At 36.9% G+C, this 15653-nt stretch overlaps 1 protein-coding gene across 3 annotated transcripts in view; it reads right to left on the minus strand.

Moving 5' to 3' along the window:
• TMEM117 (transmembrane protein 117) overlaps window positions 1-15653 on the minus strand; it is a 557294-nt gene that overhangs the window by 253092 nt on the left and 288549 nt on the right. For all 3 annotated transcript variants that reach the window (XM_070454539.1, XM_070454538.1, XM_070454540.1), the window contains exon 4: window positions 13920-14019. In XM_070454539.1, coding sequence (XP_070310640.1) covers window positions 13920-14019 — 100 coding nt within the window. The remainder of the gene's footprint in view (window positions 1-13919; window positions 14020-15653) is intronic.

Consider the following 15653-nt stretch of genomic DNA (forward strand, 5'->3'; position numbering starts at 1 on the left):
AGTCTGCAGTTTCAAGAAAGCAAGAAGCAGGTGGCAAGTGGGTAGAATTTGTGCTGAAGTTACAGCCTCCTCATTCCTGGTATTTTTGCACTAAACTGAATTTTTTTGTCTCTTTGTGGAAATATGCTCTCTGGTTTGACATAGCTTCTCCTTCACCCTGCTACTGTACACCCTTTTATCTCATACCGGATATTCCACACTGTACTCGAGTGGCCTGGCCCTCAGAGCATTTGACCTTGAAAGTCCAGTATTTATTATTTATGCAAGTTTAACACAGAAAGCCACTGTCACTCACTGAAACTTCCCCACAAACTGATGACTCAGGACACTGAAAGAAGGTGGGGAAGATCTGAATAGACTAAAAGATGCTGTAGGACAAGAGTTTCTACACAGCCTGAATTCCCACCAACTCAGCAAGTCTTGTGAAGGGCTGGCTGGGGCAAGGCACTGAGGAGATTCCTTTCATAAGAGGAGGTTAACACTAAATGCAATGATATTAGAACTCCATTTTATAATATTTAATATATTCTGCTTACTTCATCACTCACTTGTTATTGCTCTGTAGGTGATTTTGTTGTTCAATTGCTAAGTCATTTCTGACCCTTTGTGACCCCATGGATTCCAACCCGTAGGTTCCTCTGTCCGTGGCGATTTTCCAGGGAAGAATACTGAAGTGGGTTGTCATTTCCTTCTCCAAGGGATCTTTCTAGATCAGGGATCGAATCCACATCTCCTACGTTGGCAGGTGGATTCCTTACCCCTGAGCCACCAGGGAAACACCTGTAGTTGCTTACTATTAATATGTATTTAATAGGTGAGATTAATGAATAAGGAATGAAGTGTTTTAGGTTACTTTGCAGCATCAAAATTTGGTAAACTATTTTAAAATTACACTTAGAGACAACTTAGTTCATGAGTTTTATCATGTAAAAATATTTGTAAAAGTAAAAAGATAGTAGGAATGTAGCAAAAATATGGTGTCTGTGGAAATGTTCGGGCTAAAATAGTGCTAAAAATAAAACTGTACAATCCTCTGTTTAGTAGAATACATTCTTAGCTCCACAGGGCTTTTGACACTAGAGAACATATTTTCTCAAAAATATTATGATCTATGGCACACGTGTGCTAAGTCACTTTAGTTGCATCCATGTCTTTGCGATCCTGTGGACTGCGGCCCACCACACTCTGTCCATAGGACAGAGAGTTTAGAGCCTTTCAAGATTAAGAAAGTAAAATATGTGAATAGGTACCAAGAATAATAATTCTGCTTGTATTTTAAATGTTCATATAATCAAAATAAAAGATTTGTAAACTATATATTTGCTTTACTATACATGAATACATGTTATTTTTGTATTTTAGAAAAAATTTTTTAAATGGTCTTTGACAAGACATTTTATATCTCTCCCAAAAGAGTAAATCCAATTTGTTGGTTAAAAAAATATTTCAACAATTTTATAATTTTAGTTATCCTTAGTCCCCTTTTAACACTCAAAAGCATTATATAAGAAGGTTGTAAAGTATGGGCTCCCCAGGTGGCTCAGGGGGTTAATAACCCACCTGCAACGCAGAAGATACAGGAGATGTGGCTTCCAGTCCCGGGTCAGGAAGATCCCCTGGAGAAGGGCATAGCAAGCCTCTCCAGTATTCTTGCCTGGAGAATTCTATGAACAAAGGAGCCTGGTGGCCTATAGTCCATGGGGTCGCAAAGAGTCAAACACGACTGAAGCGACTGAACATGCAGTCATAGTAAAGTACTAAGTCACTATATAAATACTCATGTAATGAATAAATGAACTTAGATATCTAGCATATGGTTAGACAGAAAGTTGATTCATTCTGCTAATCTTTACTGAAGCAAAATAAGATGCATTATGGTTTTTTGAATCTGCACTTGGATTTGTCAAAAATCTTCCATTGATTTTGTCACCTCTAGTTGAAACTGAAAATGTCAAATAGAAATTAGGATAATTACATGACAATTCAAGGGAAAAAGTACTCAGATCTTGAAAATTATTGGCTTTCATTTTTCTTCAATAGCTACAGGTTCACAGTATCTTTTTCATGATGTATTTTAAAACCTTTATGAGAGGTGCTACTCTTTTCAATGAAAATGGAAGGCTGCTCTCCAGGTTTCCTGTTTCATTTCAACCACTTGACTCATTTAGGTAATAGTTATCAAATATATTCTCAGCAAAGTAGTCAAGATAATTTGGAATTTTTACGTTGGTATGGGTGGTGTCCTGACTTTCTTTCTGTGATCCCTGGTATTTAGCATTAAAAGAACAACTGATGTGAACTTAATCTTCTATTCCATTTAATATCTTCATAAATGTCAAAGGTCATTTATTTTATATTATACTTAACTGATAAGTTCCATTAGTATTGTATACACAGTTGAGTCCTTTCCTTGTGCAGTAGCATGTTCAGAAAGCTACATAAGGTATTTCTTTGATGAACTGGTAGTCTAGTGAAGGATACTGGAGTCAAGCTCAGGTCTGGGATAAAGAGCAAAAGGAAGTTCTTTATTTCCCAGTCAGATTTCAGATATATAAGAACAGAGAAGAATATATGGCAAACATGGTTTTACTTAATCATTCGTTATCAAAATATTCCCTCTGCTCACTCAACTACATCAGTCTCTTGAAATATGATGTACAAGCTTTTATAAACAACAGCAATGAAACATAAGTACTAGCACTTCATTGCTATAAATTTCATTTTGATGTTTATAGAACATTTAACTATAAATGCAACATACACTGTGAATATAAAAAATCTTTACTGCTCAAAAAATCCTTGGGGCAAACAACTGCTATAGGATAACAATTTTCTGTAAACAAAACACTTGGGACTTAAAAAATCAGGAACTGAATTATCTATCTTAAAAATATCACATAAAACTATTACTCTACTTTCTTCCAGTCTCAGAAATAAGATGCTTTCAAGCATCTATATTTGTTAAAAGGGAACAGGAAAAATGTCTGCATTTTCTAAAGTTTAAAAGTATTAGCTTGTTTAGTTCTTTGGCCCATTTTTTGATTGGGTCATTTATTTTTCTGGAGTTGAGCTGGAGGAGTTGCTTGTATATTTTTGAGATTAATCCTTTGTCTGTTGCTTCATTTGCTATTATTTTCTCCCAATCTGAGGGCTGTCTTTTCACCTTGCTTATAGTTTCCTTTGTTGTGCAAAAGCTTTTAAGTTTCATTAGGTCCCATTTGTTTATTTTTGCTTTTATTTCTGGGATGTGGGTCATAGAGGATCCTGCTGTGATTTATGTCGGAGAGTGTTTTGCCTATGTTCTCCTCTAGGAGTTTGATAGTTTCTGGTCTTACATTTAGATCTTTAATCCATTTTGAGTTTATTTTTGTGTATGGTGTTAGAAAGTGTTCTAGTTTCATTCTTTTACAGGTGGTTGACCAGTTTTCCCAGCACCACTTGTTAAAGAGGTTATCTTTTCTCCATTGTATATCCTTGCCTCCTTTGTCGAAGATAAGGTGACCATAGGTTCGTGGACTTATCTCTGGGCTTTCTATTCTGTTCCATTGGCTAACAAACACATGAAAAGATGCTCAACATCACTCATTATCAGAGAAATGCAAATCAAAACCACAATGAGGTACCATTATATGCCAGTCAGGATGGCTGCTATCCAAAAGTCTACAAGCAATAAATGCTGGAGAGGGTGTGGAGAAAAGGGAACCCTCTTACACTGTTGGTGGGAATGCAAATTAGTACAGCCACTATGGAAAACAGTGTGGAGATTTCTTAAAAAGCTGGAAATAGAACTGCCATATGACCCAGCAATCCCACTTCTGGGCATACACACCAAGGAAACCAGATCTGAAAGAGCCACATGCACCCCAATGTTCATCGCAGCACTGTTTATAATAGCCAGGACATGGAAGCAAACCAGATGCCCATCAGCAGACGAATGGATGAGGAAGCTGTGGTACATATACACCATGGAATATTACTCAGCCATTAAAAAGAATTCATTTGAATCAGTTATAATGAGATGGATGAAACTAGAGCCCATTATACAGAGCGAAGTAAGCCAGAAAGATAAAGACCATTACAGTATACAAACACATATATATGGACTTTAGAAAGATGGTAACGATAACCCTATATGCAAAACAGAAAAAGAGACTCAGATGTATGGAACAGACTTGTGGACTCTGGGAGAAGGCGAGGGTGGGATGTTTCAGGAGAACAGCATTGAAACATGTATATTATCTAGGGTGAAACGGATAACCAGCTCAGGTTGGGTGCATGAGACAAGTGCTCGGGCCTGGTGCACTGGGAAGACCCAGAGAGATCGGGTGGAGAGGGAGGTGGGAGGGGGGACTGGGATGGGGAATACATGTAAATCCATGGCTAATTCATATCAATGTATAACAAAAACTACTGTAATGATGTAAAGTAATTAGCCTCCAACTAATAAAAATTAAAAAAAAAAAGTATTAGCTTGGCTGAGATGTGATGTACTTATCACTTAGTATCTAAAAAGATACACACGACCCTCTCCCAACTAATGACAAAATTAAACAAATTTTATTGACACACTGGCAGAAAAAAGTATCAAATCAACAAAAGCTATATTCCATGTCTTGTTAATGCTTATGATTAAATACCCTCAAGAAAATATTACACTTGACAGGACAGTATAGTAATTGAAAGCATTGAGAACTAACTGAAATTTTACACACACATACACAAAATAGTGCTTGACCCACAGGAAAGGCACTAAACTAAAAAAAAGTAAAAGAGGAATAATCCAATCACTCTCAAAATTACTACATAAAGAAGCACATAGCTTCTTTTTTGAGGGTTCTAAGCTAATATTAATAACCAGCATTCATTTCACTATATAATGGACTTTCAGAGGAAAAATATCAATGTCTCCTAGCTTTTATTTAAACCTCAGGCAAATGATTGATAAATGGTGCTCTAAAAGGTGTGGAATATGGAGTTAGAAAAATCACAACAAATGTGGAGACAAAAAGGACACCTGCCTTGAGGAAGTACAAACCAAGTAATAGAAATATAGTATAATGAAAAGATGCTGAAACTAAGCTACGGATGGAAAAGATGAATGTGAGCATCTCCTGCCTCTAGTGGGAGCGTCACTCTGTAAGAGATGTACATAGTGTCTTTCACATATTTATATAGCTCAATCCAACGCACTTTCCTGGTACTTTTCATATGCTTAGAATAATTTATTCCATAAATTTTTAATAAATAAATATAAATTACATACATATTATAACATACTATGGAATTTCTGATAGATATTGAGCTTAGGAGAGTTACAGCAGAGATGGATTTTGTGCCTCTATTCTTAAATATCTATATTCTATACTACAATCTATTTTACTCAGAAATCCTTTTTTTTTAACATCATATTCTGTTAGTACTTTAAAAATCCAAGAACCCTAAAAAGTAAAAGACTCTTGATCACCATTTGTGATGCTATCAGAAAATAGGAGGTTAGACTCTCCAGTCTTATCAATTTTTTAGTAAGAACCTATTATTTTGAAGGAACATGAAACACAATGTTAAAATATTTATAGACACATTAAAATATTTATATATGCAAAGTCAAAATGACCATATTTGGTTCCCTCTAAATTTTCTAAAGAATAAAATGGAAATGTAAAAAAATATTTCTTCCCTTAGGTTTTTCATTTCAATCAAATAATCAAATGAGCTGATGATGTTTTTTGACAGCTACGGGTGCCATTCAGTATAATGTTCTTGGGTTTTTTGTGTTAGAGTCAATGGTGTGTCCCATCCATGTCCCCTTCACCTACTGGTAGACTCCAATCCCCAGGAACACAAAACCTGCCCAGTGGTTCAAGCCAAGGATAGACTACCCGGGACTATGACCACATCTTTGCTCACCTCCTTCCCCAGCTCTCCCTTGCTTCTCTCATCTCCTTACAGATTTCCCTGAAGAGCATTTCCTCAATGTGCTTCCAAATCCACTGGCATACCATGTACTGTGGTATGTCACTTAAGAGAGAATCTTCATAGAAAGATAGCATATTACTTATTTAAATGACTGATCCAGTTTCCAATTTCACTGTATAAAATAATGAAAAGCAATGTATATTTACCAAGCATGGAGTAGATTACAGTCATGAATCAGGCAGAGAGAGCAAAAGAGAAAAATCTCAGAGTAATGCTGGGCTCTTGGGTCCAGCTCCAACAGTTGTTCAATCACTAAGCCATATCTGATTTTCTGCAACCCCATGAACTGCAGCACACCAGTCTTCACTGCCCTTCACTATCTCCAGGATATCCATTGTCTCTGCTGTAAGTCTCCACTGACTCAGTTATGCCATTCAACCATCCTGTCCTCTGTCACACCCTTCTTCTCCTGCTCTCAATCTTCCACAGCATCAGGGTCTTTTCTAGTGAATCAGTTCTTCCCATGAGGTGGCCAAAATACTAGAGCATCAGTTTCAGCATCAGTCCTTCCAATGAATATTCAGGGCTGCTTCCCTTTAGGATTGATTGGTTTGATCTCCTTGCTGTCCAAGGGACTCTAAAGAGTCTTCTCCAGCACTACAATTCAAAGCATCAATTCTTTGGTACTCAGCCTTCTTTATGGTCCAACTCTCAAATTTGTACATGTCTACTGGAAAAACCATAGCTTTGACGAAGCAGATCTTTGTCAAAAAAGTGATGTCTCTACTTTTTAATACACTGTCTAGGTTTGTCATAGCTTTTCTCCCAAGGAGCAAGTATCTCTTAATTTCATGGCTGCAGTCACCATCCAGTGATTCTGGAGCCCAAGAAAATAAAATCTGCCACTGTTCCCATTTTTCCCCATCTATTTGCTGTGAAGTGGTGGGACTGGATGCCATGATCTTAGTTTTTTGAATGCTGAGTTTTAAGCCAGTTTTTTCACTCTTTAATCCTCATCAAGAGGCTCTTTGGTTCCTCTTCACTTTTTATTAGAGTCATATCATTTGCATATCTGAGGTTGTTGGTATTTCTCTCCACAATCTTGATTCCAGCTTGTGATTCATCCAGCCCAGCATTTTGCATATAAGTTAAATAACCAAGGTGACAATATACAGCCCTGACGTACTCCTTTCCCAATCTTGAACCAGTCCGTTTTTCCATGTCCAGTTCTGCTGCTTCTAAATCTGCACACAGGTTTCTGATTTTTCCCTTCAGTTTTCAAATATACTTGTTCAATGAGTTTGCTGACTGTGGTCCTTCTATTCAATGTTTCACAGTTTAAATTCTTTTACTATGAAGTTCAGTAAAGCTATTATTCCTACTTAATTTTAGATATTAATTCAATTATACTCTTTATTCTGTCATTTTGAAATATCAGTGTAAAGAAATAACTAGAAAACTGGCATTGATCATAATACAAATTAATAAACTCAATTTCAAAAAGAATAACAAGCTAGATGTGATGTTAGTTATATTCCAGGTTAGTATTCACTGACAAACTTAGTACTCAAAATAATGATGCATATATAACAGAAAAATTTGAACTAAATAAACTATGACTAATTTGGTGAAATCAAAATAGTATATATATTCACACCCTTTCCTTAGTAAGCATGCAATAAACATGGGACAATAGAAAAACTCACCAAGTTTCAGGTATGTATTCATAATTACAAAATTTATTTCATATTTTCTATGTTTAAGCTAGAAAGAATACTTGACTGTTGAATGCTGCAATGATATTTCTCATCTCTATTCTGCTCTAGATTTTTAAATAAATACTAACCCCAAATTATAAATTATTTTCAAGTATATAGCACTCTTTAATTATTCCTGCCTCTGTCCAATGAAGTTTAACCAATTTTCTGTCTTATATAGTACAGTAAAAGCTCTCTGCTTAAGTGGTTGAAGGGATATTTCTCAACCTAGTTTTCTTCCATTGCCCCCAGGAACAGAACTATGCCCCTGAAAGCAACAATGACCACTCAAGAAACCTTCTTGTGGGATCTGAGAAGTTCAATCTTTATATTGGCAAAGACTGTGTATTGTATAAAAGGTTACATCACCATTCAGAAGAATGATACACTTGAACTTATTTACAAAACAGAGAGACTCAAAGATATGGAGAACAAACTTACAGTCACCAAAGGGGCAAAGGGTGAGGGATACAGGAAGAGTTTGGGATTAACATACTCCTACTGGAGGCTTCCCAGGTGGTAACAGTGGAAAAGAACCCATCTGCTAATGCAGGAAATGCAAGTGAGGCTGGTTCAATCCCTGGGTTGGTAAGATCCGCTAGAGGAGGAAATGGCAACCCACTCCAGGATTCTTGCCTGGAAAATTTCACAGATAGAGAACCCTCATAGGGCTGCAAGAGTCAGACACAACTGATCGACTAAGCACATGCTCTATGAAAGAGATAGCCAACAAGGACCTACTGCATAGCACAAAGAACTGCAACCAATATCTTGTAATAACTTGTAATGGCAAAGAGTCTTAAAAAGAACATATATATATATATATAATATATATATGTATGTATGTCATACTGAGTGAAGTGAGTCACAGAAAGACAAATTTGATGACATCACTTATATGTGGAATCTAAAAAAAGAGATATAAATGAACTTATCTATAAAACAGAAATAGAGCTACAGATGTAGAAAATAAACCAAAGGGGTAAGGGGCAGGGGTGGGGGTGGAAATTGGGAGATCAGGGTTGACATATACAGACTACTATATATAAAATAGGTAACGGCCTATATGGAAATAGAATTTAAAAAATGAGTGATATATGTGTAACACGCACTTTGCTGTATGTATACCTACAGCTACCACAACCTTGTAAATCAACTATGCTCTAATAAAAATTTTAAAAACAATTGATTACTTCCATTCAAGAGTGTTTCCTAGCTCATGTCCTCCTGATTATGGAAACAGGCTCAGCAGGAGGAAGTGCACAGCCTTATTGTCGGAAGGCGGGAAGGGAGCTGGTATATGAAAGTGCCCCAAACAGTACAGCTCTCACCCATCCACCTTTACAATACTTTAAAATGCCCATTTTATAACACAAAGTGACAAAATTGAACAAAAAAAGAAGATAAAGAAGTTACTGCTATGTGTTCTTAGAATATATCTATTTATTCCCACAATAAATATTTCTTGAGCACCTTTTTGAATGCCTGTATACACAGTATGTGGTTTTATGATGTAGGGTGCTTTATCATGACATTAGTGTTTACCATCACAACTGTCTTCACTTTATTTTTATCCTTCTTCACCTCTCTACTAGTGGGAAAATCCTATCTGCCAGTGTAGGAGATGAAGAGACTTGGGTTTGATCCCTGGGTTGGGAAGATCCCCTGGAGAAAGAAACGGCAATCCGCTCCAGTATTCTTGCCTGAGAAATCCCATAGACAGAGGAGCCACATGGCCCCAAAGAGCTGAACATGATGAAGCGACTTAGCACCCACGCAAGCACTTCCCCACAGCCATGAACCTCAAACAGAGAATGTGGTGTCCCTGTCACTACCATGAGTGATGTACCACCTACTGCTATAAAAGAAAGTCACCAGAGCAGGAGGTATCAGGGGCTGAGGCAAGGATGATGATTTAGGTATGGATAGACAGGAAGTAATTTTTCTTCTGGTAAGGGACAGAAGCAGGTGCCATCACCGTGTCTTCAAAATCTCCTGTCACTTTATACCTCAGCAGAGCTGTGACCTGTCTTTCAAAGGGGGAGGTGGTCAAGCTGAAGCCATGTGCTCTGGGACTGTCTGACCCTCCTCAACTCCTTGCTAAATGGCAGAGAGTGGGCAAATATGGGGATAGACGGCCATGGTGTCACAGACGACACCTGCGTTGTTGCTTTTGTGTCTCTGCAACTATTAACATAAAGGGCCGGCTCAATGCTGAATTAAATAACTGGTCACTTTATATATTTCTTTTATCCGAATTAAAAAAAAATAGTAACTTTAGCCCTGACACATTGTCCTCTGCCCAAGGCATACCACAGAGCCTGGAATAGCCAGGACTGCCAGGGAATTGAACTGAGCAGAGCCTGACACTCACTAATGTGAGGGCCAAAGATTTTTGCCAGATTGGTTCATATTGGCCTCACCTGTGGATTACATAAGTTCTGATGTGCCTTTTAAAACCAAGGAAAACTTTTGAATTATTTCCACCAGAGAAAAATTCTCTATTTTTAAAGTATATTGAAAGGCATACTTTTATCGGAAACGTAAATAACCACTTGCTTTTCCACAAGTCACCTTCATCATTGGTATTCATTTCATGATGAGAATTCTTTGAACAAATGAAGGTCAAAGCTTCCCTAGGCTCTTCTCATGAGGAAAACTATTATTTTTTTAAATGTTATCAATGCACACATATGTAGACATATAAATATTTATATGGAAATGTATTGCCGAGTCAGTGAATAGAAATGGGAATAGAAATGATGTGCCCTGGGAATCCTCTCTGTGTGACTGAACTTTCAAATCAGGAGAAAACTTTTTTTTTCCCCGTCTCTGTCCCTGTGACTAATGGGGAAAGGTCAGTTTTTCAGATAACATAAGCAGAAAGGGATTTTGATTCTTCCTTGCTTTACAGAAAGGAAGAGATGAGAGACCTCAGAAGGTTTGCTGGCTTAAACCTGTAACAGTTTTCTTGACTCTCAATCTAGTCTTAATCTACAGTATGGAAAAGGTAAAAAGTTATAAGGTTAGCTAGTAGAAATAGAAGAAATTAAAGTAGTAAATTTAAGAGAAACTCTGAAGATAATCCGGATGATGGAGAGAAAGGCTACAGATTGAACTGTGGAATTATTGGTATTCCCTTAAACCACAAGAGTAGGGCAGAAGACTGCCTGGTAGAAATCCAATCAGGAAGGGTTAAAGGTCTTTGGTCAAAGTCGTACCCTGTATTTGCCTCTCAGTGCTGCCCGGACATTGCACCCGACCTTACGATTCCAAAGAAAAATAGTTTAATTATAAAAATAACATAACCAGTAAATGCGAGCAGAGCCATATATAGCCTGTGTATGTGTTTGTGTGCTCAGTCGCTCAGCTGTGTCCGACTCTTTGTGACCCCATGAATTGCAGACTGCCAGATTCCTCTGTCCACGGTATTTTCTGGGCAAGAGTACTGGAGCAGGTAGCCATTTCCTTCTCCAGGGTATCTTCCTGACCCAGAGATGGAACCTACATCTCCTGCATTGCTGGTAAATTCTTTACCACTCTACTACTGGGAAACCCCTACCTGGCCTAGGAAACACTATTTTGTGGGAAAGTCTGAGAAGTTGGGTGGAATTGGGTCACAAATAAATAACGGTGTCATCATGGAAAAGAAAATGGTTTATGTGTCGAATGGCTGACTTGAGCCTGCAAACTTCAAAGCAGATCTTAAGTCTCATTAGTCTGTGGCTTCTCCCCTGCCTTTGGTAAGGGGCAGTGTCAGGCAGAGGTGAAAAGGAAATGTACCATATTGTTGTTTTCATCTGCTCTAGCATGGGCCATAGTAGAAAATTTCAAATGCCTGGACCCCAGGTCTGAGATAAGGTGGGATTCTTATGCTCTTGGAGCTTCATAGGAGGAATAGAAAGTCTCCGAAGACTAAGGTTTGGATCGATGACCTTCCTTTGCATTACTTCAAGGGACTGGGACCAGTCAAGAGTATGGGGGTTCAAAAACATGAACAATAACAATAAAGCATTTATATCTCCCTTACACATCAGCATTTAATGGTTCTGGTCCCAGAACCACACATAAGCTTCACAAAAAAACCAGGAGGACCAATAGGAACTATTAATCCTTTTCAAGACATGTGCAAACTAAGGCTCAAAGGATTGTATATTATTTGTGGCAGGTCAAACCGTAGGTGGCAAGATTAGAGAATCCAAATTTCTGAACTGATGCAGTTCTCTTTTGCATTTTATTAAGTAGCCATCTTAAAATGAATCAAAATAAAAAACCGCAATTAATGCAAAAATTTCCAAAAGGCATCACCTCAGATTTTAAGGAAATTATGAGTTTAAAGTTGATCTTTCATTTTAAATAGTTTTTCCCAGTGGAAACAGATGAGGCTGCCTGGTCTTAATGTCTAGCTTATTCTCATTCCTATTTCTAGTGATTACAAACAAATAATGTTTTCAAATTTCAATTTTAAAGTTAATAAAATGGAGAGCATCTGGTAATGGGTTCTGATAACATTCTAAAATTAAATAGAGGAGGGAGGAAGTTCAAAAACAGGCTAGGCAAACTCTTTGATGGTCACTTGATACTTTTATGGTCACTTGCAAAATGATGACAGAAGTAGCTATTAAGAAATAACTGCTTCCTGTACCCTGAAAACACCTATTTCAGGTAAGAAGCAAAGCTATTACCAGCAATGGCAGTAACAGTTGTGACAGTCTCCCTGCAGTATCAGGAGCACATCTATAGGGCATGTCCCTGCCAAGCTGTGTTTAACTTGGGCCTGATCTTTCTTTTGGTAGGTCCTCTCATTTGTAAGTGAATGAACTTGAATAAAGCTAATTAGGGCTAAATGCAATTATGAAAGGTGTCAGTGAGTGCTAAAGTGTTCCATTTTTATAAGCCGAGGTGGCTCAATGGTAGAGTCCGCCTGTCAAGCAGGAGACACAGGTTCTATCCCTGGATCAGGAAAATCTCTGGAGAAGGAGATGGCAACCCACTCCAGTATTCTTGCCTGGAGAATGCCATGGACAGAGGAGCCTGGTGCGCTGCAGTCCATGGGGTCACGAAGAGTCAGACAAGACTTAGAGACTAAACAATAACAACAATGCTCTTTGCATTCTGAGACTCTTATAAACTTATAGGACCCAGAGCCTTTAAGCTACGTAGTGTCTTTAATTAACTCAGTGGTTAAATACAGAATTACTCTCCTGGCAGATGAGCCCAGCACGAAACATGGTTTGTCTAATTGCTGCAGACATAAAGACTGATAAGGCACAAAAGAGACTAAAACAGATAACTCTCAGAACTCCTTAGTTCCCATTAAGTTAGTAGGTTCAGTGAGGAAAAGAAATGCAGAAAATCATTTTTAAAGTCCTTAAAGATATTCATATGTCTTATCAGACAGCCTGAACAGTATTTCTTCTTTAAAAGTGTACATGTCAAAATCAAGCAAATAATCCTTATAAAATTATTTAAAATCTCCCAGAAGAGTTTTCCATTAATTTGATGAATGTGTATGTCCCACACACACACGTGTGTGTGTGTGTGTGTATATATATATATACACACACATACATACATGTCTATACATATATATATACACACATACATACATACATTATATATAAACATATCTCAGTAGACAGTCGTCATTAGTACTATAATTGTATTGATGTTTTTCCCTGAGGTAAATGGATATTGTATATAATCTCTAGGTTTGTCTTTCTCATGAATTTGTTCCCCTTGCAAGCAAGATAACTTCTGTCCTAAACCATGAAAAATAGTGTGTATTGTATAAAACCCAATTCACATTAGTTGAGAAAATAAAACTGTATCTTTAACCCTTGGGAGGACGGAGGAATGACGTAACAAAATAAACAGCACTGCTATGTTCAAAAGGGGCTGGGCTGACAGAAAGATCAACAATTAGAGCTCAGCATTTCCAGTGACTTACTGCTTGGAAAACTAGGGATAACTGGACTTGGATTATCTAACAAGCCTGTTACTGAAATGACTGTTTAAATTTGGTGAAATAAATGAGACTCTCATGTTTGAGGGCTTTGCACAAATGCAATAATGCTAACCATGAAAACAAGATCCTTCTTTTATCACTTTGGAATGTTATTCAAAATATAACATGAAATAAAATAATTCATGAGGCTATCGATTTAAAAAGAAAAATAGTGTGTATAACATTATGAGCATGTCTTCCATCTGACATTTGAAGTGGGTGAAGTTAAAATTTCTTACCATCCAAGCTGTGACAAAGTCCCCCATCCAGGTCCCTACTGCAGCTAATTTCATGAAACTTTCATTTCGGATGCCCATATAGTCTGTAATGATATATGCTCTGTGGAAACAAACACACAAGACATTGTCCAGACTCAGAGAACCATACAGTCAAAGCTTTCTGGTTCAGCAACACTCAAAAGGGAATTTTCCCCCTTTTAACAAACTTTCTTGCTTTTGTCTCACCAGATGTGCTTATAAATCTGAAAGGCTGAGAGGACCTCTGAGGGTGTCTGGGTCAGTTCCAATTAGATTTGAAAACTGACTGTGGCTACACCAATTACCATGTGCCTTTCATTTTTGAGCTGCAGGACTGACAACAGCTTTTGGAAAATCAAACAGAAATACTCAGCAAAGGCATCATTCCATGCTCACTCAAGTATGAGGGGAGCAGAAACAATTCCTGAATTAGAGTTAACTAGAAACAAAGAGAAGAGCTTACTTTCCTCCAGTTCTGTCTTCTCAAAGTAAGAACTATTGAAAAGATGCTGGGAGTAAGTTATAAGTATAATGTCATATCTGAATAATGTTCAGAAGAAAGTCAAGATTTGAGAAAAAATTTCCATGTAGGGAAGTGATGTAAAATTTTACTTAAATATGTGTGACTTAAATTATTATTTAATAGCAATGGCCAGATTCCACTTCATCACTCTTTTGGCATAACTAGTTATTCTTTGCTTGCTATTAAACACAAGTTTATATTCCTCACAGCTCAAAGAAAGGTTCAAACGTACACCCGACTATTAAAAACAGGTAATAAGATCATGCTTATTGCTTATTAAGCATCTTCATTTTCTCATTTGATAGTCAAGAAAATTGTAAATATCATTTTTCCCATTTGTAATTTCACTAAGAAAACTGGGATTCAAAAATATCACTTACCCTGCCCAATCAATACCACCTGACTAATGAATGGTACCTAGGAGCCAAATTTCTCTGTACATATTTTTTAATTCTAAGTATTTTTTTTACTCAGTTTTCTTTTACTTTAAATTTTGTTCCTTTTCTTAAACATGATAATACCTATACAACTTAGAGTACCCATTGAACATAATTCTTCTTAGATTAACTTTAAAACAATATGCAGTAGATAAATATTCATTAGTTATCTATTGAAACTATGAAGAAGCACATTTTTTAAGTCATTGAGAGTAAAGCTGCTTCCAATTCAGTTATTTTTTCTGGAGTTATTTAAGATAGTTTTTTAAATCTGATATTTAAATATACAGATATTTAACAACAAAAAACAAACATGAATTCTTAAAACAACTCTTTTCCCATGTGCTTCATCTACTTACTTTGGAGGGGCTATGTAAATATCTTAAGTTCTCATCTCAAAATTCTGGGTCTTATTCCATGCATTTCCATAGTAGCCAAAAAAAAAAAAAAAAAACTTTAGCTACCAAAAACTGCATGCTAGCAATGTGCCAGAGATTGCTATTAGCATTTTAAAAATACAGTCCCCAGCAACTTTCATATCAGAACAATGAAATGTATTGTTATTCCCATTTCAAAGATATGGCATTAAGGCTTTAGAGAGTTTTTGCAACTTTCTCAAGTTTGAGCATCCAATAAATGGACAAGATTTGAATATACATTTGATTGACTCCTAAATCCATGTACTTAACTACTGTGCTATACCTTCTTCCTACAACTGTCAGTGGAGATATAAAAAGCACAAAGAACATCTCTGTT

The sequence above is a fragment of the Odocoileus virginianus genome, chromosome 24, assembly GCF_023699985.2.
Source record: "Odocoileus virginianus isolate 20LAN1187 ecotype Illinois chromosome 24, Ovbor_1.2, whole genome shotgun sequence".
NCBI classification, from domain to species: domain Eukaryota; kingdom Metazoa; phylum Chordata; class Mammalia; order Artiodactyla; family Cervidae; genus Odocoileus; species Odocoileus virginianus.